Source organism: Perca fluviatilis, chromosome 3, assembly GCF_010015445.1.
Source record: "Perca fluviatilis chromosome 3, GENO_Pfluv_1.0, whole genome shotgun sequence".
NCBI classification, from domain to species: domain Eukaryota; kingdom Metazoa; phylum Chordata; class Actinopteri; order Perciformes; family Percidae; genus Perca; species Perca fluviatilis.
Window position 1 is genome coordinate 31,383,079 of NC_053114.1, and position 23,960 is coordinate 31,407,038.

The following is a 23,960-nucleotide window of genomic DNA, read 5'->3' on the forward strand; positions in this document are numbered from 1 at the left end:
CTGATGAATGGACTGCAACTTAAGAAAACATGCAACTTGTCATTTTCATACATCTGTTTTTGTATGGATTAAACAAAGGATTTATAATGTGTTACTTACTGAGCTTTAGAGCTGCTGGTAGGAGGATTTTGTTACTTTGTTAGCTGTTTTCCCCTGCTTCTAGTCTTCATGTTAAGCTAAGCTAACTGGCTGTAGTTTTAATCTTTCCAACAGATAAGAGAGTGGTATCGATTTTCTTATCTACCTCTCAGCAAGAACACAAATTAGGTATATTTCCCAAAACTACTTTAAGTTGTTGTTCTTGAAGGTAATGCAGCGTGGCAACTGTTCAGACAATGATACATTTTTCAAGTGAGTAATCGAATACTTGGCATACAATGGGCTTTCCACCCACTTCATCGAGTGAAAGCAAATCTAATATTTCTTTTCAACAATGTGATCATCTTTTGTACTTCAGGTTAGCTCACTTGCATGTTAAACAGGAAACATTCCAGCTAAGCTATTCTCAGTCTTCTTGGTGCTACTCACATATTTCCTGGCATATAAGCAGGTACAACTGTATCCTATTTGATCACATCCTCACTGTGCATATCCAGGCAAACCCATGTGTCAGTCTGAAACACATGCCAACATACAGTATTCCCAAACTATGCATCTGTATTCATACTATGTGTTCACACCCTGTGTTCAACACTATTACTTGTTTGTCTAAATCTAATTATTTAACGCACCTGCAGACCATTCATGTCAAAGAACACACTACACATTCTGATAACATGTCCATACTTTTATGCATCTCCCAACTGCGCATGCCTTAACACACACATTGTGACTGTGCAGGTGACACACACACACACACACACACACACACACACACACACACACACACACACACACACACAGAAACCTCATGTCAGCTTTAAGACACAATGCGCCGGCTGGCCCTCGCTGTCCCGCACTCTCTGACGGGCTCTTAAAGGTAAACTAACAGATTGTAAACATGCTGCTAGCTCTCTCTCTCTCTCTCTCTCTCTCTCTCTCTCTCTCTCTATCTACTCTATATTAATCACGTTCTCTCTTTCTCTCATCTCTCTATCTATCTCTCCTTTTCCCTCACCTTTTTCACTTCCCTCTTACCCATGTTCCCCTGATCCTTATTCCTCTATCCCCATTCTTCCCTCTCTCTCTCTCTCTCTCTTTTCCTGGGGTATTTTTTAAACAATGTGTCCTTCATGTACGGTTGGTTACGGGGTGTACAGAAGGACATCATTAGCGCTGGTGGTTAAGCTGTAATTTACACCATTACCGAGGTAGGGGCCATTTTTATTGCCTAGTAAATTTCAGCTCTGAAATATTTAGACCATATGGCTCAATTTGTGTAATAACCTTAATTTCCAAGCACCCTTCAGCTCCCTTCAGCGCCGGCTGTTGTTGGCGGATGGCGGAGTGGTGTGTGTACACATTCGTATGTGTGTGCACGGATTGGTGTTGAAGCACATACACACACGCACACATGCACTAACGCACGCATGCACGTGTACACAGAAACATGTATATGGCAAAAATGTTAACGCATACTCTACACACTCTCTCTTCCACATGCTCTCACTGATTCATCCATTCACACACACTAAAACATAACACACACACACACGTATGTATGCATGGCGGTAGCAGATTAATAGGGTGTCAGCTTGTGTTTGGGTGAGGGAGCGTCAGGCGTCGGCCAGATGGTTCTCAGGGATGATGACTGTCAGGGGTCCTGCTCTGATCAATGGGATGTATTAATACAGCACACGCACGAATATGCACACACACGGTGACACACACAAAAATATGTTATGCATGCACACAGGCACACATGCAACAATATTCAGACATATGTATCCACAGTAAAACACACACACAAACACACAGACACAAACACACAGACACAGACACACACACACACACACACACACACACACGTGGACTAAGTTCACCAGTGATCCCAAGGGCCACAGTGTAACATCTGGAAGAGCCAAGGGAGGGAGGAAAGGACAGAAGAGTAGAAAGAGGAGGAGAAGGAGGTGGTAGGCAGAGAAATACATGAGGCAGAAGGATTTAAAAAGTGGATGAGAAAAGATCAGTGATAGATGCAAAGGAGGAGAGAAGAGTGTCTGAAGAAGGAAAATGAGCTGCAAAGGGAGTAAGGGAAGAGTTGGGGAGACTGAGATGGTGTAGAGAAGGGTTAAAGGTGGAAGAGGTTAAAAAAAAAACGTTTGTCAAAATGGTGAGAGCAAAGTGCAGATGAAAAAGAGGAGCTGAGGAAATTAAGGGTGGGGTGGAAGGAGATGTACAGTAGGTAGAGGAAAACAGGACAGAGACCAGAGAGGGGAGGGATTGAGGAGGGAGAAAATGACATAACAGGCTGAAAAATGTGGAAGACTTGCAAGGTAGTGAAAAATGTGAGCAGGAAAAAAAGGTTAAAAGAAAGAAAGGGCGAAAGATGGAGGAGAGGAAAGGATCATAGGGAGGCATGAGGTAAGGGCAGGTGCATGAAACAAAGGTTAGTTGCCCACTGAAGCCCTTGGCCAGAATTTGGTGAGCGCTAAATTATCCTGATCCAGAGATGGGAAATGCAAACAACGCAGAAAAAAGAGCTGGACTGAGGGATGAAAAAAAAGAGTAAAGAGTGAACACCAAAAGGAAGACATTTAAGAAGTAAGGGAAGTAAGGGAACCACAATGAAAGAAAAGCAACTAGACAGGGTTGTGTGAGTGACTAACATGTCTGTCAGAAAAGTGTAAAGCATGGAGAGGCAATTTGTGTGTGAGACTGTGTGTGCGCCAGGCAGCGCGTAGGGGTCTAGTGAGGCAGGCTGCCTGCGCTTCGTACCCTCATTCCGTCCGATTGCCATGACGACCCCATTAATCAGCCAAGCTGGCACAGAGCAGGGTTCCCAGCCCAGCCTGAGATCAATACAAACACAAATTCACAAATACCTAATGGACAGAGACACACATGCACACACAATATATCCACAAACTAAGAAATGATGAGCAGAAAAGAATGAGTGGATTAGTGAACATTAAGGATAGAAAATGTTAATTAAGTAATGATGAAGATATGATGATAGAGCATAGAAAAGAAAAGGAAAATAGAGATCAAAGTCTTAATGTCACTTCTGGCAATCTCTCATTAAGGCTAAAAAAAGAAAGATGTTCCCATTTTTATCCATATCTACAATAAATGATAATCTACTACAGGATTTGTCATTTGATTTTTCAAAATGTCCCTTTCCCTGCCTCCTTTTAGTAAGATTATAGTAATCCTTGTAACGGCTTGCTTGTTGTTGATCTCTTAAACCTCAACTTCATTTAAAATATCTATCCAATATATCAAACATCAACACAAATGTTACAAAATCCTATGTAGCTGCTTATTTCAAGTTTGCTCAGAACTTTGTTTCTCATTTTCACTCTTTGTGTATTCCTAAACAACGGAGCGCATGTGGTGAAGACACCTGCGTGACAAATGACCGCCACCAAAATAAGTCTATGCCATGTCAATGAGGCTCTCACACACACACAAACAAACACAGAGTGTTCCATATCAATGAGAAGGTGAAAGGTCTCCATTTACATCTTGTATTAATTATGAGTGACAAGCCAAAGGTCAGAGAGGGAGAAGAGGCCACTCGTATGGACAGAATATAGATCTATGCCTCTACCTCTACTCCCTCTTTCACTTTCCTCCCTCCTTTCCCTATGTATCACTCTGTCTCGCCCCCTCTTATTTCTAAACTTGTCTTTTCTCCCCCCTCCACACTCTCTTTTCTTTTGTCTTTCTCACCTTCTCTACTAACTGTATTGTTATTTGGTTTTCCAATCTGTCTGTCTGACTTTTGCCATTTGTTTCTGTAAGTCTGCAGATATCAATGTTTTTATTTTCATTCTTCTTCATGTCTCCATTTTTGAATCTGTGTGTATCTCTTTTGATCATGTTTTTGTTTCTTTGTTTCTCTTCTTTTCTGTAAAAAAAAAATGAATGGACAACTACTGCATGTAAGTTTAACCAGTGGAGGTCCGACGAGATCCTTTATCTGCACACACTGCCCACACTAAGATGACACAAAGCTGGTTTAAAATTGGCAAAGTATCTCTTTAACTACATTCAGAGTGACCCAGACAAAAATGATTTTGAAGTATTCCAAAAGTAATCCAAATAATTTTGAATATGCTACATTACTTGAGTAATCTAATGGAACATGCATTCAGTAATCTTCTAACCTAAAAATGTTTTAAAAGTAACTATCCCAACACTGCTTCTGTGTGTGTGTTTGGTTTGAGGGAGCTTGCTCATAGTTATATCCTGTGTTGGAGAATCAGGTATACATAGCACAGACTTGTGGGAAGGGCCCTGGAGAATTGCAGGCCATGAGCAGTGTGTATGTGTGTGTGTGTGTGTGTGTGTGTGTGTGTGTCTGTGTGTGTGTGTGTGTCTTCAGGCCCCTCACTGGCAAACAGATGGCACCAGCACCACAGGTAGAGTCCAAATTTCTTCACATGCATCACAAATGACAACAGACCCACACACACACACACACACACACACACACACACACACACACACACACACACACACACACACACACACACACACACACACACACACACACACACATACACACACACACACACACACACACACACTATACTGTTTATTATATATATATTGTCCATATACTTTTTATTTATTTTTTAATGCTTGGGAATTATACATGTACAGGCATGGTATGCATGTGTTTCAGTTTTTGCTTGCATGAGCAATCTCACAGATATATGCACCTATGCTCCTGTAATCCAGAATTCACTGTGCGTGTGTGTGTGTGCTTGTGTGTGTGCATCTACGTGTATGTGTGCATTTACCTTTACAGTTAGAGCAGTAACAGCAGTTGAATTGAGCGTTGGGTCCTGTTGGTGCTTCTTGTAAACCAGTCTATAATGGGAAATGAGACCGTTGGGCTCTCCTGGTTCACTCCATTTCAGATGAACTGAGTATGGGCCTGTCAACATGCACAGCATAAGGGACTGTTACAGTGATTGATTCAATACAGGAACATTTTAACTATACCAGTTTTCATGTGACTTGGTGAACTCACCAGTGGGTGTGACAGTGGGAGGGGCCATATCTTGTGGTTCTGCCTGTAAGGTCTGAGCTAAAGCCCATTGGCTCAGAACTGAGCCTTTGGAGTTGTGGGAGCGAACCCTGTACTGGAAGTAGTTGAAGGGTCGCAGGGCAGGGCTTGCATCAAAAAATTCAAAAGGACCACTGGACCAGATAAAAACCAGGAGCTCCTCCTCTGTTCCTACTGGACGCCTATAACAGAATGAATACTTGAATCAGCCATTCATGAAAATATGTTAATATTTTTATTTATCTAAATAATAACACTTAAAGTTATGTAACCTTTTAAGTTGTGCTTAGTATACGACAAGCTGTACTTAAGATATGCTTGAATAGCTAATCAATACAGTATTATTATTGTAACCTCCGCCAAGGATTAGGATTAGGATTAGGATAGGTTTTCGGTTTGATTTGTTTGTTTGTTTATTTGCTTGTAAGCAGAATTATGGAAAAACTACAGGCCTTATTGTCATTAAACTTGGTGGAAGAGTGTAGTATGGGCCAAGGAAGAACCCATCAAAATTGGGAGCAGGTCCGAATTACAGGGCAGATACACAAATTATTTCTTACTTTCGTTAACATGAGATATAGGGCATTGCCTTGGCAGAGGTCTGCCCTCTCCGAGTGCCCTCTAGTTTTTAACCCTCCTGTTGTCCTCGGATCAAATTTGACCCATTTTCAAAAAGTTTCTATATCAGAAATTTGGGTTTTGTTTCAAACAAATTGTCCAAAAAAATAACGTGGATGGTTCCATACAACGCTCTTAACAAGTTAAATAAATAATCAGTTCACTACTTTCATGAAATTTGGGTGTTTTGTCAATTTTATAGCATTTGAAGAAAAAACTATTGACAAAAGAACGTTGAAAAAAGTGACACAAATGTCAAAAAAGACAAAGTTTTAAAAATTTGAGAAAAAAACCCACAAAAACTTCAAAAGGCTTAGAAAAAGTCAACAAATGTTGAAAAAAAGTGACAAAAACATTGGGGAAAGCCACAAAAGTGTCGAAAAAGACATTTCAAATTTTAACACAGAAAAACTAAAAGTTGCAGGTCGACGGGAAGACAACATGAGGGTTAAGCATTTCTGAGAAGCTTTGGCTACCCAAATACTACACTATTTTCAAAGTGAAGTAATAAAAGTAGTGTATATTAACGTTTTACTTTTTGTGTATTTGCAATATATTCAAAATACACTTGAATTATGCTCAAATCAAAGGAAAAAAGGTATTTTTTAAGTATGTTATCTAAATGAATGTTAATATATCTTAGTATACTTTAGCATACTGAAAATAAGCACACTTTGTGTGGAATTTAAATAAAAATGTAACATCATGTCTTTAACATCATGTGTAAGTCCCTGGCTGATGCAAGCACCCTGATGTCTTGGTAAGCCCCTCTGTCTGTGATTATGTAGGGTTTCAGGTGTGAGTGAGAGAGATATTTTCCTATTTTATCCAAGTCCCTGTCTGCCTGAGTAGGATCATGCCAGGTGTGTCAGTGTGTGTCTGTGTGAACTGCTATGCTAATGTGTGTTTCCTGAGGACTTAAAGGGCTTAGTCTGGTCTGACCCTGCATACAGATCACACAGTCTTTGGTCAACAACCAGACCACGACCTTCAGCATGCATTAATACACCCGCGCAGATGCACACGCACACACACAAAGTACGTAGATTCGTAAGCAGACATTTGCCTGATGATATATCACTAAAACGTCTAAGCTTTTCTGTATGTAAAGGTAAATATGCATATTATATGTATGCACAGAGTATGTGTATATCATTTAAGTATGTTACTTTTGGTTCATTAGTGTTGGAGTGATAGACTAAGTAAATAATGTAAGGACATTATCACATTGGTTTTTATGAAAACATAAAAATGTGAAAAACGCTTTTTTGTATGGTGTAGTTGTTTCTATGTCTACTGTATACTTCATAATCCACTTTCTCATAATCAAAAACAGCCTTGCTCCTCCAGACAGACAGTCTACATGTAAGTAAAACAAATTGTATGTTCATTTTCAGAAATGGCTGCTCAACTATAATTTTTGTGGGTAAAATGTTTACTTCACAGGGTAATTAAATGAGGAAAACAATACGCAAAGCTAAAAGCTGAAGACAAGAAAAAAATTGTCTGTTTGCTCCTTAGCTCTTAACCCATTACAATATTTTTGGTATAAGAATGTGCCCTCCGTGAAATCATTAAGGTCTGTTTAATGTTTATGAAATGTTGCCAGGACCTTGTTGAATCCAAGCCTCTAAAAATTCCAGAAGCAAAAAAGGGTGCCTTAACCAGCACTAGTATACATAATAAAGCAGACACTGGTCATATGTCTCAGTGTACTGCACATGCAATGCACATTTAAATGTTTTTATCTGTATATATATATATATATATATATATATATAGTATATTTGGGGTGCAATGATACATTGATCTGGATCTATATGTTGCTTTAATGACCAATGATCCAATATCATCAATGCAAGTGAAAATATTGATACATATCATCTTTGAGATGCGTCATTATTTTGAAAATCCCACTTATACATTTTTTTTATTAGAAAGAATAGTTTGTTTTTCATTTAAATGTCTGGAAGAGCTCAGTTATAAAACTGTCAAATCATATTTTAGTCGCTTTTTGTGAATTGATATAAACGTAATTGAGTGTGTTAAATGGGCTCATGATATTGTCTCATATCGATCACAGGCCCCTGAATTGAATCAAATTGCTATCAACAAATATCGTACCATTGTACAAAGAATCATTAAAATATCGTATCATGATAAAACTTGTGATCTATACCTACAGTATACATGTGTTATTGTGTGTATGTTACCTGTATATATGGTAGGATGTGATGAGTCCATTGGGTTTTTTGGGGGGTGACCAGCGAATCTCCAGAACACTGGCTCCAGCTGCTTTTACTGTGGGAGGCAGCAGACCTTCTGGGGCGGTTTCTAAGGTCCGGACATACACACCCCCTCCTACTCCACACCCATCTCCAAGGGGCAAAATAGGAGCAATGTGTCACAAAACACACACATTTCTAGGAAAAGAAAGTTGTCTTTCTTTTACATTAATGAAACAAATATATCAGTACACCAGTGATAGTGTATGCTACTTTTCCATAAGGATGGGAATACCTGTACTGAGCAAAGCAATAAGACTTTTTTTTTAACCAGAATTTACTGTTGTAACACTGAAGGACATTGCTGATGTACAAGGAATAGCTGATCCATTTGTAAAAGCTATTGCTGACCAGAGTGTTCCAGTTTATGTTAAAACCTTTGTTGTTCAAAAGTTTATGCCTTTTTTTCTTCATCACACATTGGCCTATTATTTAAAAGACCGTTCATGTGGAGTTAAAGCCAATAAATGATGAGTTGGAGAGAGTTTGGGCATAAAGAACATACAGTACATACATTAAGAAAAAAAAAATTTTTTCTGAATTTCTGAATTCTTTCTCGCAGTTCCGACAATCCCCATGGCTGACAATCTGTCTGTTCATTTCTGTAGATGTTTTTAATTTCAAAGTATTTCCTCCAACCACACAACCATGTTCCTGAAATTTGTCATGGAACAGTTGATCGCTGATTCCATCGTCTTCAAATCCATCGTCTTCAAATCCATCGTCAAAATCAGGAAACAACAACAACCACAAACATGATAAAAAAAAATGGTACATTTGAAACATTATTGTTTTAGATGCTCCTCTCTCAACGCTTGCATGATGGTACCATTTTGAGTCACTCTGTTTACTAACACAGCTCTGTTAGGGGCTAAGTGCGACCCTGTTCAGCCCTGGAAGCAAGCAAAACCGTGCCAGTGGAAAAGGGCCATTAGCTACAGATATCTCTGACATCTCTGCTTAATGATTGGTTAGCCACAGACTGCATCATAGGTCTTCCCACCCCTCATATCACAATATGCAGTAGATGAAAATGATCAGATGCATCTAACAAGGTGTATTTAGCACCCTCAAGATTTTAATTTGTTTGGCAATCTTTAGTGGGCATTGAGAATAAATCTGTGTTAGTTGATACACATTTCAGTGGAAGGACAATGTTCAGGATTATAGAGTGTGCTATGTTAAATAGTGCTGCTATGTAGCCTACAGCAGTTTCTCTATGCTAAACTCATTCATTTTCTCAATTTAACAGTGTAGGAGGCTTTTATGTATTTTCACAACTTTGTAATCTTTTTAAAATGTCTTTTAAGAGATAGGGGTGTCACATGCAACAAAGGTCCCAAGGCTGGAATCGGACCCAGAGCGTTGTAGTAATGTGGCATGCGCTGTAACCACTCAGCTATAAAAGTGCTCCGCAACTTTCTTTACGCTGCAAAACTAATCGTCCTGTTAATGATAGTAAAACTTTCAAACTGAAATCAGTATAACCTAATACATACCAATTTGACAGGCCTGGACTCTGATGTAGTAGGTGGTGAATGGCTCTAGACCTGTCACAGTGAGGTGCCGGTCTTGGCCAGCATGATGCATTATGGCTCTTTCACTTCCTGGATTTAACAGGATGTTGTAGTTTACAGGCTGGCTGCTGTAGAGCTGAGCTGTGGAAAAGCAGAAAGACACATGGTATATGATTATCTTTAGTTTAGCATGTTTAAAAACAGCAGCACGACATTTTTAACATCTGAAGGTCATTGTCCGATTCACGTTGCAAAAAAAGAGCATTCAGCCTACAAACAATAGGCTGTACCATGCACACTTTACTAAAAAAGGCAGTTGACTGAGATTATTTCTTCTTATTCTTTGTAAGGTAAATACATATTGATTTTAATTCACTACTTATAGGTTCACTCAAGGAAGTCTTACATCATGGTCAGTTTTGAACATGGTCATGTTAGGTAACTTTATATTGACAGAATTGTATTGTATACAGTATAAAATATAGTTAAGCCCAAATGTTTGTATGTGATCATTAAAAGTTGTAGTCTGCATTCAAATAGTTGAATATGAATAAATGAAAGTAAGGAAGTACAATATATGATTTTCTATCAGCACACCAACATATTTGGTCATATTTTTATCTTAAAACTGACTGATCTTGCCTTCACAATCCTGGCCCAGTGGTCTCACAACCAGACAAAGCACACACGTATACATACAGAAACACCCACACAGAAACACACACCTAGACTTTGTTAATATTCTCATCGGAGGTTTTTCCATAATTCAGGCCAACTGTATTGTGATGGGTTATTCAACATTCATGAACTCTGGATATCTCGAGAACGAACTGATTACCAGACAAATGAAAGACTTCAATTATTCACCCCCCAACTCACGTATGCACACAAGCAGCTACACACACACACACACACACACACACCTCAGACTTCAGCACATGAAGCTTTTTACATCATGAGCATACACACGCACACACACGCACGTACACACACACACGCACGTACACACACACACACACACACACACACACACACACACACACACACACACACACACAGGGGTCATAATGCATCAATGCATCTCTTTTTGATCATTGTGGTGCTCAGCCACAGGGGTTTAATCATCACTGTAATATTTAAGTTCTATTATTTACAACCAATCAGATGCTTTGCCATCTTCTATTTCACATACATGATCCCACAATTACAAATGTACACATGTACTCTTACATACAAGCAAAAAAACATTCACACCACACACACACACACACACACACACACACACACACACAGGCACAAACACCACAATTGATCCTAGAGTAAATGTCTTTTTAATAGCCATATGTCAGTGCTTTGACAGTCAATATATGCTATATGCAATATAAACACATGTGCATGTACGTACACACTGACAGACACACTGTCAGAGAGTCTGGCACACACACATACACACAAAAGTCGAAAACACTCCAGATTCTGGGCTCAGGGAGTTAACCAAGCGTGAGAACCCAGCTGATATTTCCTCACCTTTAAAATCAACCTGTAATGACGATAGAATAGGCCTGCCTATGGAAATATCTCCAGTGACGTGCACACACACATATGCACACACACACGTATACAAATGCATGCATAAACACAGACACAAATATACAGAAACAAAAGACACACACACACACACACACACACACACACACACACACACACACACACACACACACACACACACACACACACACACACACAAAGTAAAGTGTCTTTGCTAGTTGGCCTTATAAGCGGTTTCTGAAATAGGAAACCGGCCTAATGAGAGAGTAATAGTCAATGATAGATGGGTTAGGGCAGACAATCACTGCCCCATAAGCATGAAACTTAGAGTTGAAACACTCTGAGTTTATGCTCATGTAAACCTGTGTGTGTGTGTGTGTGTGTGTGTGTGTGTGTGTGTGTGTGTGTGTGTGTGTGTGTGTGTTTGTGTTTGTCCAGGTCTGAAAGGCCAGAAGGTAAATGGAAAACTACTCAGGGCTTTTGTTTCAGTGTGACCCCTCTCTCTGTCTCCTCATATCAAAGGGAAAAACTTCTCTCTGCTCAGTTTAATATGGTGAGTATAATTTGTTTCGGCGTTGTCGAGCTAAACCCAATAGGTGTGACAACCATTGCTTTAATGTTGGTTAGTGTTACAGTATTGAGATTATTGGGAAATCATTTTATGTAGAATACTTTTTTCTGGGAAATAACTGTGGTAAGAGACTGTATGTATCATGTTAACTCCGTTTCCAGTTTCTGAGAGAATGAATTAATTGTACTCATTGTGGGTTTATTTAGAAATGCTCTCGCTGCATGTTTAGGGATCGCTATGTTAGAAAGTTAGGTCAGTTGAAGTCTTCCCCTCTGAAAACAGATTATAAATTCTTACAAACACTGAATTGAGCCCCTCTGGAACTCTGCGGCCATTTCTTAGTGATCAAACAATTACCCACAATGCCACTACAAAGCATTTGTTTGTGCATGCATTAGCAGAATAGGTCAGAGGTTTGACTGGTTAATGGCATATCCAAACACCAATAGATTAGAAGGAACCACTGGTTCTGGAAATGTTTTGTTAAAGTATGCATTTAATAATATTGTCAATGCTCCTCAACAGTCTACAGGATAATTTAATCTAATAATCTTTGACTTTTCAACAGGCTTTTGAAATGATTTTCAGGGAGATACGCATCTGTTTTTAATGTACTACAGAATACACCTCGCTTTATATAAATCATCATTACCAAACACGTTAGTTCTATCATCAGAAATCAAAACACAGTGTCTAATCTGTGATGCCATTGTGATTCATACCAAATACTCTCCACTAAAAATGATTTCCATCCATCCATCCATCCATCCATCCATCCATCCATCCATCCATCCATCCATCCATCCATCCATCCATCCATCCATCCATCCATCCATCCATCCATCCATCCATCCATCCATCCATCCATCCATCCATCCATCCATCCATCCATCGTGAGATAGCTACTCACCAGGAGTGGTCCAGGCAAGAGAGATGGAGTGGGGGCCTGACACTGTCACATTGTGGGGAGGTTGGATCCCAGCGGGGCAGGAGACTGGTGTTTGTATAACATATTTGTCACTCACACCGGTCCCACCCTCTGTACTGGCCTCCAGCTCATACATATACCTGAAGAGATTGCAAAGTAAAGAGGGGTGTGGAGAAAGCAGCAGTGAGACAGCAGAAAAGGGACACAGAGAAATGAGGGATCAAGGGAGAAGGAAGGAATATGCAGAAAGACAGTGTTAACAGGGCAGTTTCATACAAAACAGTACCAATGTCAGGATCATGGCTTACACCGTCAAAAAATGAAAGAGATTTTATTAATATATCCCAAATATATGCTGAAATGTGTTAGCACTTTTCACCAGTTTCTACCCAGTCCTGTCAGTTACGACCAGGTAGAACCAAAACCTATATTTCATGAAAATATATTTAATTTATTTGAATTATGTGTGACATGTGTCATCTTACCATACCACATTGACGGAAAAATATTAATTGAAAAACACTTTAAGTCCCCAGCCTTGCATTAGCACAGTAGCACTTAAAATTAAATCTAAATATTGTTGAACAAAATTTGTGTCATCACAAAAAAACGAATGCATTAAGAACAACTAGGCTGTAACGTTTCTGACAAAAATGCAGCATGACGTTAGAACAAGAATTGTGGGCTTTTTTGTAGTGTTTAACTGATCAAACAACTCACTGGAAAGACTCACAGAAATCATGGCATCTTGCAACCGGCCCTTAAATTCAAAATAGATTCAAACATATGTGTATTGTGTGCACATGTTCGTGTGTGTAAGCTCATGCAGTGACTGCACTTGAGGTCCATTTCTTCCTCTTTCTCCCTCTCCGTCATACACTTCTCTTTCATCTATCTCGCTGCCCCTCACGTCCTACTCTGTACCTCTCTCGCCCATGACATCATAAGATAGATTTCCCTTTTAAGAGTGTGTGGCTGTCTGGTGCTAAAGCCTACATTAGCTGTGTAAGTGGGCTACCATTTAACATTAAAAGCCTTTAATTTGCTATAAACTCCGGCACACATGCATTAATAGGCGGTGGTGTTGGGTTATTGTTCCTGCGCAGAGCGTTTTAAACAGAAGGCCATTAGCACCTCTGCAGTGGGTTAGAACGCAGTCAGGAAGAGGTATTAAAACTACTCATATGTTACTCTTATAGACACACACACACACAGACACACACACAGATACACGAAACATACAAGAAAAACAAATAAATACGCACAAAGAAAAACAAATGAATACACCTCACTGAGACACACCAACTGTGGAGAGAAGAGATAGAAAGAGTGAGAGAATACATGAGAGGAAGAGAGTAAAGCAGAGCCTGAGTGTGATGGAGAGGGAGAATTGTATCATGGCATAAGGTTTCAGTGGGGGAATGAATTTAAACACTTCATCACTGGAAGATATTTACTTAAAGGTAAACACCGCCTTGGGATAGCAAAAGTAAAATGGCGTGTGTGTGTGTGTGTGTGTGTGGTTGGTAATCGGTGAGTAGGGCATTTGCAGCTGTTTGGCTGTGTGTGTGTGTGTGTGTGTGTTCTGCGGGGCCAGCCAGAGGGAATAGGTTAATTCTCTCGTCATCTTAGACACTTCCTGGGCTGCCGAAGCAAAGTGACAGCTAATCAACATTGTCATAAATAATCAATGGCCACTTTGAGCAGTCTCACACACAGACACATGCGCACACAGAAAGGCATGCGTGGGTACACACTCACACACACGGGCAAAAACACACACAAGACTGCCTGGATAATGGGGCCGGTGCTCCCTGTGTAATTCTTGGCGCAGGGCTAAATTGGGAAAAGAAGGGAAGGAGGAAAGGAATAAGGTAAGAGGGAAAGGATGGGAGGGGAGGGTGAGAGGAAAGAGAAGTGAATAGGAAACGAGACAAGTGATGAGAAGCGAAGGGTCGCGATGCGAATGCCTTCTGGCAGACTATCTGGTATTAGGGAAAATTAAACGTCACACACATATACAGTCCTATCTTCTTTTTTCCTTCCTTTCTCTTTCTCACACACAGAGGAGATTGGAGTACTGCAGGGTGTTATCCCAAGAATTCTATTTGGGGAAAGGAGAAATAGTCTCTGGAGAGAGAAGGCCAAGAGAGAAAGAGAAAGAGAAAGAGAAAGAGAAAGAGAGAGAGAGAGAGCGATAGGGAAGGAGAGGGGGGTATCATTTTACACTCCCATAATTAAAACACAAAATCCATCTTAGAAAAAAGACACGGATTAATAAAGGTTAAATGAAAATAAACAGATAAATAAAATCTCCGCTCCACTGCTGTCTGTAAGCAAAAGCCAAATCTGATTTGTGTTTTAATGTGTGTGCGTGGTAATGTTTGCGTCTGTCATTGGCATGTCAAATATTTGCTCATCAAATGACACAAACAGACATATACAGAGTGCAGTCCTGAGAGAAACATGGATGGGACGATAGGAGAGCTTTTAAAACAGGGTGACCCCGATATAAACATGCGTACACTCAAATGGGAAAATGTAGGAATTAAAAGCATAATTAATTTTGAAACTACAAGTGAAGTGTGTTTATGCATCTGTGACTTCTACACATGCACACACACTTGCATATGTTTGCATTAATGTGTGTGTGTGAAGTGTGTGAGGGCATGCTCTCTACCTGCGGTTTGGCAGGAGTCCAGTGTCAGTATAATTCTGGTCACGGTGGTCTCCGGTAAAAATAGTGTGACCGTCTCTGTTCAGTCTGTACTGGGAGATGTGTCCATTAGGCTGAGGTGGCTGATCCCAGTACAGCTCCACTGCAGATGTGTTTATTATCAGATGTCTGGGGCTTGACCATACACCTGAGAAGCAAAGAAGAAAGAAAAGGGGGAAGTTAGTGTTTTGCACATTACTGTACAGTGTAGTACTGTGTATTACAGTAATAACTGGCACCTATCTTCAAATAGTAGTCCCTTTTCTGTTTATTTCAAACAAACTAAAAGTAAAGTGCATTACTTCATGTGCACAAACAGGACTTTTCCTGAGAAAGACCTTGCTGATACCAAAGTGTTCAACAGAAAATCTAAAAGCCTTTTTTTTCATTAACTAAGGACAGGTTGTATCACTATTTTGTTAACTGGTAACTGAGAATAGTGACATTTATTTGTATAAGAATGCAGATTACCAATTTACCGAGGCACAAATTATTACAGTGATGGAGAAGAAAGCAAGTTCTCTCATGAGATTATAATGAAACCAGGAGAGGAAAAAAGCATAGGACAGGCAGACAGGATGAGGTTGTAATGTGTAATTTCATTATTTGAAATGAAAAGGAACGCACAAATGGTCTTAAACTCTGTGTGCAGGAGAGTTTAATCAACATTTAGTTAAAAGTGTTTACTGAACACAATCATGCAGCATATATATATTAATTCAACTCACACTGATTAATGTATTTTAGATGAGATAAAATTATGTAGTGGGCATTTAGACACAAGGATAAGTGTGGAGAGTAGCTGGAAGGAGGAGCTTAAAAAGAAGAAATATAATTTATTTACATGAAACAATAAATAAAAAGATCAGATATGTATAAAGAAAGACAAAAGATGGGTAAGTGAGGTAAAAGGGGGGTTAAAAAGGTGCAATAGGAGAAATATCAAAACCTCAGAGAAGATATAAATGTGCAATATCAGGAAAGAAGAAAAAGAAAATAGATGTGGAAGGAAAAGATCACGGGAGACGAGAGAAGGAGAGGCGTTTGAGAGAAAGAGAAGTGAGAGAACATGAAGTAATGAGAAGTGGATGAAGAGAAGAAAAATCATCCTGTTGTAAAGTTCTTTAATAAATAAAAATCCATGACGGCATTTTATTCAGGCAACAAAAAAAGGCTGCGTTCCACTGTAGTCAACGGTGAGGAAGAAGAAAGAGAGTGAGAGAGAGAAAGAGAGGTGAAGGGTAGCGAGATATAGTAACGGGAGACCAAAGAAGGATGACAGAGGGGGAGGATTCAAAAAAGGAGAGCAGTGGGAGGAGAAAAGAGAATTGAGAGGAGTGGAGAGGAAAAATATAATCAATTATACAATATATATATATTGAGAACAATGTAAAAAAATTGCCAGAATATCAACAAAATGCTAAAATATATACACACATCATTTGTTAATGTATTATTTTTTATTTGACATTTGCTATGCATTCTTGTGGAAAAATGTATGGCAGATTCCTTTCATTTTTCTGGATCTGACAGGTATAGGAAATGTTTAAGATCTGTGGAATCGGATTGACCACTTCATTTGTAAATAAATGTCACCAATGAGTGTGTGTGTGTGTGTGTGTGTGTGTACCAGCAGGGGAGGCTTGCAGGGTCCGTCCTGTGGAAGGTAGGCTGGCTCCACATCCGACAGCTGTGCAGGCCATCAGCACAAAACTGTAGTCGGTGTATGGCTGCAAACCTGTAGCACACAGACATGTACACATATATATGTTAAAAGCACATGACGGATGGAAAATCGCACACATATTTTCTATGTCAAGTTTACGTTTTTATTCTCAACACAATAAACTGTGCAGATTAGTTTTTTTAAAACATGACATGAACAGAGGGATATACAATATAAGGGGATAAAGAGGGAGAGAACCCTAACAACACAACAAAAAATGTGGGTAAAAGCAAAAGAGTGAGAGAAGAAAGCTTGCACGCCACGTATCACAAGCTCTCTTCTCAACAGTTTTCTTTCTCTCTCTATCCATTTCACTCTCCCTCCCTCTGTTCTTTCCACACTCTCTCAACGGATGGATCCATATCTGTCGGTGTTAAATTATGCATGCCATAACTCAATAATGAAACAACGTAAAGATGGGCAGCCGCGGAACTGACATGGGATAGGACCGGTCCAACGCTGTAATGTCATCAGCTTTTGATCTATGATAATTATGATACCTCGGTATGCGTTTAGGCTACAGCATCCAGACATGATTTATTTATAGGCAGCCGCTATGCAGTCTAAAAGAAATCACATAACGACAGAGTGGTCCTTTAACTGCAACCAAAGGAAATCAGGTTTTGGTGTTATATTGCTACTACTGGAAGTTGCTAAAAAAAATCTACATGTACCTAAACAAAGCTAGAGTTAGAACCACTTTCTGGTGATTAAAAACCTTTGTTTGCGTCTGATTTATTTTCTGCCTGGTTCTTGATGTATGGTGGATGGATGAGAATGAATGGATGGATGCAAATCCTTAATGTTGTCACGAGGTTGACTGGATGTTTTATGGTCATTCACTTAGCTGACAGCATACAACAGCTTACAAATCAAATTGAAGGGAAAATGAAAGAACTAAAACGACTTTATTTCAGAAGGATGAATACAAAAACAGACGGTGTCATTGCATAATACAGTGTGCTGAATTATTTATTTCTGCCTTATTTCCGCACAAAATTAGAATTAGATTAGTTTTAATATTGAGTAAAAAAATTTTTTTTTATTCCTACTAATTTAAAACAATATTCCTGTTTAACAGACATACAAAATCAAATACAATATAAGCTATATATTTTTTTTTTATATAAAAATAAAATAAAATGTATTTAATGGCTCTGCTTCCGTATGTTTAGTATTGAAGGGCAAAGACAGTACGGGACTCTTAACTACCAGATGTTAGATAATATCATTGATATCACACCTGTAATTTAGTGAAAAAAGACACAACATTTTACTACATGTAAAATAACATTTTTTAAATATAGTTTAGCTAATAATCTAAATTATCTATTGGTTTCTAACTGTGTATATTTGGAGGCTGACAGACAGAGAGGGACTCCCTACCGTGTGTCTCAGCTGCAGGTTGGTACCCATCCTGCGTTGACTACATACGGCAGAGAACATGTGCAACAACACACACACACACACACACACACACACACACACACACACACACACACACACACACACACACACACACACACACACACACACACACACACACACACTTGCTCTTTCTTGGCGTTTCAAATAACCTTTAACACTCAGCCTGAAGAGGGCAGTGTTGGTCTGCTGAAAAAATTGTGTGGTGTGTGCGTGTTTGTGTGTGCAACAGAGAGAGAGAGAGAGAGAGAGAGAGAGAGAGAGAGAGAGAGAGAGAGTGTGTGTGTGTGTGTATACTTGTATGTGCGCATACCAGTGCATACACATGTGTGCTTATATGCTTGATTATGGAAAGACTGAGGAAGCTTCAATCATTTTAACAGTGATCACTGGGAAGTGAAAAACGGATGGAGGGCGTTTTGATGTGAGCAGCCAGCAGCTCACTAACAGAGTGAGACAAGGCTGTAACTGTCATCATGAGAGCTGGACACAGCGGAGATCAGTGTATGTGTGTGTGTGTGTGTGTGTGTGTGCGCACTCGCAAGACAGAGAGAAACAGAGAAAGAGACTTTGGCAGAAAGACAGAGTTAGGAGTTGGATCTTTCATTCAGGTAAAAAGTCGAAGAGAGAAACTGTGCATGTGAAAAAGAGAAGAAACAAGAGACAAGATTGTGAGACTGTTGTGGATATCTTGTGTGTGTGTGTCTCTCTCTCTCTCTCTCTCTCTCTCTCTCTGTGTGCGTATTGCAGTAAAACTAACTGATTTAAAACTGCATTTTATTGACAGGTTGCCGTTCCCTGTTTGCATTAGAGAATATGATAGGGAGATGGGCACAGGCCGCAATACCATGCTAGTTACCTGATACACCATATAGACAGAGAGAGAGAGAGAGAGAGAGAGAGAGAGAGAGAGAGAGAGGAAGACAGGAGAGAGATAGAGAAGGAGAGGGGGGTATCATTTTACACTCCCATAATTAAAACAGACACGGATTAATAAAGGTTAAATGAAAATAAACAGAGAGAGAGAGGAAAACCAGGCAGAAAGAGAAATGTGAGGACAGCTGAGAAAGACATAAAAGAGTGAAATGGTAAGAGAAGGGAAATAGAAGAAAAAGAGGTAAGGCAGGAGAGGGAGTAAAAATGAAGGGGAAAAAGAAACAGAGAGATAGAAAGAAAAACTAAATTTGCTTTATTCGCATGAGAATCACAAAGAACAGATGATGCATCAAGAACAAGCAAGAAAACAAAAGGAAGAAAAACAGAGAGAGAGAGAGAGAGAGAGAGAGAGAAGAGCTTTGATAACACCTCTCCTAAATAATTAAGAGTTTGACTTCCTGTCTGTGGCTCCCTAATGCAGAGACCGTCTGGGATGGAACAATGAGATCAGGTTCACGCGCACGCACACACACAAACATACATGCACACACACACACGTAAACCCATACATGCAGGTAAAACTTATTGTACAGTAAAATATGCACAATGTTTGAACACACAATATACACAGATGGACAAACACACATACAGACCTAACTTGCACACACACATACACAAATCTCAGAGTGGAAGACAAGGCCAGGAAGTTGAGAGGGAAAGAGGTACGGATGGAAGAATCTCTAAATATTTACATATATATATATTTTTTTTCATTTGTGTTGCAAAGGTTTAATACATATTTTGGCAATGATAGCTCTTACTTTGCTTGCTTACTGTTGTATTAACATTTCAGAGAAATAGCAAAAAAGAAAATCAGTAATTCATGAATGTATCACTCCCATTCAAAGTTTTTAACCAACAATAGAACTTCATTTATATTTATTTAACTTGAGGTAAATGTTTAAATTGGTACTCATTTGCTTGACCCTGAGAAAAAAAATCCCTTAGCTCAGAATAACATCTATCTCAGAGAACATCCTTCTTTATTGTCAACTGTCCCATTGAGTTCCACTGATTTACTGCAAGCCTTCTAAACTTGTGCTTTTGCTCCAATTTTAGAAGTTAGAAGCAGGAGTCATGAAGTTATAGGGTGTGGTTGTTAACTTAGATGAAAGACTCATTCCACATACTTAACATTGACACTTGAAAGAGGATTGATACGTGAAAAGAAATGTTCTTGTCTACCTCCTCTACTCCTTTTCCCATGTCTACATGCCTGTACCTATAGCACGGACCAATCAGAGCATGGACTACAGAGGAAACGCATTAATAAATAAAAGAACATACTCTATTCCCTGCTGTTTTGAATTAATAATGAGCCTACAAAAGACCAATTAAACACATGATTAATGCCATAATCTATATAATTGCAGGCAATAATTCATTGTGAGCTAATGATAGCAATACTTAATATCGATTCACATGGGGTGTCTTTGTACAGTAGTGCTTAATTCTTTCTATGAAGTGTCACTTTTCAGAACTGCTAAAAAAGCTATTAATAAGAGTCTATTTCTTGCTTTTCCTAAGGCAAATCATTGATAAACAGGAAATGGTAGAAGCCACAAATTTGTAAATAAAACCATGGGGCAGGGCACATGGCAAAGTGCAGGCACATGACGTACGTCATCATTGCTTCTGGCTATGAGGTCAAAGTTGAAACAATTTAAACTATGAGCGCAGTGCTGGGCGTTTTTGTGGCCTTGCTTCTGCGACGTAAAACTATGTCTTGACTGAAGCAAACCACAATGTCTCAAAGAGTTCCAATTTTTAATGCCTTTAAGGTGAATTTTGGATTTTTTGTAGACAGCACTGTTTGTACAGTGCCTTGCGAAAGTATTCGGCCCCCTTGAACGTTTCAACCTTTTGCCACATTTCAGGCCTCAAACATAAAGATATAAAACTGTAATTTTTTGTGAAGAATCAACAACAAGTGGGTCCCAATTATGAAGTGGAACGAAATTCATTGGCTATTTCAAACTTTTTTAACAAATAAAAAACTGAAAAAGTGGGCGTGCAAAATTATTCAGCCCCTTTTACTTTCAGTGCAGCAAACTCTCTCCAGAAGTTCAGTGAGGATCTCTGAATGATCCAATGTTGACCTAAATGACTAATGATGATAAATAGAATCCACCTGTGTGTAATCAAGTCTCCGTATAAATGCACCTGCTCTGTGATAGTCTCAGAGGTCCGTGTAAAGCGCAGAGAGCATCATGAAGAACAAGGAACACACCAGGCAGGTCCGAGATACTGTTGTGGAGAAGTTTAAAGCCGGATTTGGATACAAAAAGATTTCCCAAGCTTTAAACATCCCAAGGAGCACTGTGCAAGCGATAATATTGAAATGGAAGGAGTATCAGACCACTACAAATCTACGAAGACCCGGCCGTCCCTCTAAACTTTCAGCTCATACAATGAGAAGACTGATCAGAGATGCAGCCAAGAGGCCCATGATCACTCTGGATGAACTGCAGAGATCTACAGCTGAGGTGGGAGACTCTGTCCATAGGACAACAATCAGTCGTATACTGCACAAATCTGGCCTTTATGGAAGAGTGGCAAGAAGAAAGCAATTTCTTAAAGATATCCATAAAAAGTGTCGTTTAAAGTTTGCCAAAAGCCACCTGGGAGACACACCAAACATGTGGAAGAAGGTGCTCTGGTCAGATGAAACCAAAATCGAACTTTTTGGCACACGCCCCAAAACGTTATGTACGGCGTAAAAGCAACACAGCTCATCACCCTGAACACACCATCCCCACTGTCAAACATGGTGGTGGCAGCATCATGGTTTGGGCCTGCTTTTCTTCGCAGGGACAGGGAAGATGGTTAAAATTGATGGGAAGATGGATGGAGCCAAAATACAGGACCATTCTGGAAGAAAACCTGATGGAGTCTGCAAAAGACCTGAGACTGGGACGGAGATTTGTCTTCCAACAAGACAATGATCCAAAACATAAAGCAAAATCTACAATGGAATGTTTCACAAATAAACATATCCAGGTGTTAGAATGGCCAAGTCAAAGTCCAGACCTGAATCCAATCGAGAATCTGTGGAAAGAACTGAAAACTGCTGTTCACAAACGCTCTCCATCCAACCTCACTGAGCTCGAACTGTTTGGCAAGGAGGAATGGGCAAAAATGTCAGTCTCTCGATGTGCAAAACTGATAGAGACATACCCCAAGCGACTTACAGCTGTAATCGCAGCAAAAGGTGGCGCTACAAAGTATTAACTTAAGGGGGCTGAATAATTTTGCACGCCCAATATTTCAGTTTTTTATTTGTTTAAAAGGTTTGAAATATCCAATAAATTTCGTTCCACTTCATGATTGTGTCCCACTTGTTGTTGATTCTTCACAAAAAATTACAGTTTTATATCTTTATGTTTGAGGCCTGAAATGTGGCAAAAGGTCGAAAAGTTCAAGGGGGCCGAATACTTTCGCAAGGCACTGTATATCTATATCATTAAGCAACAGGTACTCTCAGTAAATGACTGTTACTGTTAGCGTTTCATCATTTAAAATAATAGTACTAGTATTATTCTTATTATCATTTATATGAACGTTTCTTAATAAATGAATGCCTCGCAGACCAAAGTGATTTTGATAGAAATATTCCATCAAATATTTTTTACACTGCAAGAGTGATTCAATCTAGAATTGACATTTTTGTAGATAAAAAAAGCCAATTTCTCCAGTTTCTGAGGTTTGAGTGAGTGAGCTCTTTTGAGCGTCTGTCTCTGACAGCGGTGAGAATTGTCGGAGAGATGCAGAGAGGATGAATAATGGCATATTAAACATTAAGGATGAAGGAGTAGTGCAGCAATTATTTCTGTTCATATTTCACTGAAAACACTTACTTCCATCCATCCATCGTTTAATCTGTCCCACTCCTTTCTTTCCTCCTTCACTCCGTTTCAAAAAGTGTCATTTTGTGCACCTTTCACACCCCCATCCACCCTCTACCTCTGTATTACTTTTTACTGCATTGTTTTTGTATTTCAATTTGTAGGTGCACATGAACCGCTATCATCAACAGCTATGATTTAACATTAGTTTCTCATTACAACACCAGAACATACATACATTATGAGGAGAGGAACACTTGTCTAGGGCTGCAGCTATTGAGTATTTTAGTAATCAAGTATTAATTATTAGTATTCTACCGATTATTCCATAGATCAATCAAGTAACCTGATAAGAAAATACAAAGGCTTTTTTAAAGAGAACTACTAAATATACAAAGAAAATGAGGTCTCTTAAAAAGAACAACTAACTAACTCATTTTTAGAAAAGGTAACATTTTTATTACCGAGATTGCATACAAAAATATTTTCTGACAAAACTAAACCCATTTGACATATTAGATTCTTGGTTTTAGAGAAAACATTTTTTAACTAAAGGTCCGTCACCGGAGTTGCTGTCCGCTCTCCTCCAGGGGAAGTAGTCTCATTGTGGCGGGGAGTGAGGCAGAGCGAGTGAGGCAGAGGGACTGCGGCGTGCCCTTATTCTTG

At 39.3% G+C, this 23,960-nt stretch overlaps 1 protein-coding gene across 4 annotated transcripts in view; it reads right to left on the reverse strand.

The window, feature by feature from the left end:
* Nucleotides 1–23,960, reverse strand: part of ush2a (Usher syndrome 2A (autosomal recessive, mild)) — a 233,519-nt gene that overhangs the window by 21,382 nt on the left and 188,177 nt on the right. For all 4 annotated transcript variants that reach the window (XM_039794826.1, XM_039794827.1, XM_039794825.1 and 1 more), the window contains exons 68-74: nt 16,993–17,100; nt 15,327–15,510; nt 12,629–12,786; nt 9,582–9,740; nt 8,011–8,173; nt 5,144–5,361; nt 4,911–5,047 (exon numbers count right to left, since the gene is read on the reverse strand). In XM_039794826.1, the coding sequence (XP_039650760.1) occupies nt 4,911–5,047; nt 5,144–5,361; nt 8,011–8,173; nt 9,582–9,740; nt 12,629–12,786; nt 15,327–15,510; nt 16,993–17,100 (1,127 nt within the window). The remainder of the gene's footprint in view (nt 1–4,910; nt 5,048–5,143; nt 5,362–8,010; nt 8,174–9,581; nt 9,741–12,628; nt 12,787–15,326; nt 15,511–16,992; nt 17,101–23,960) is intronic.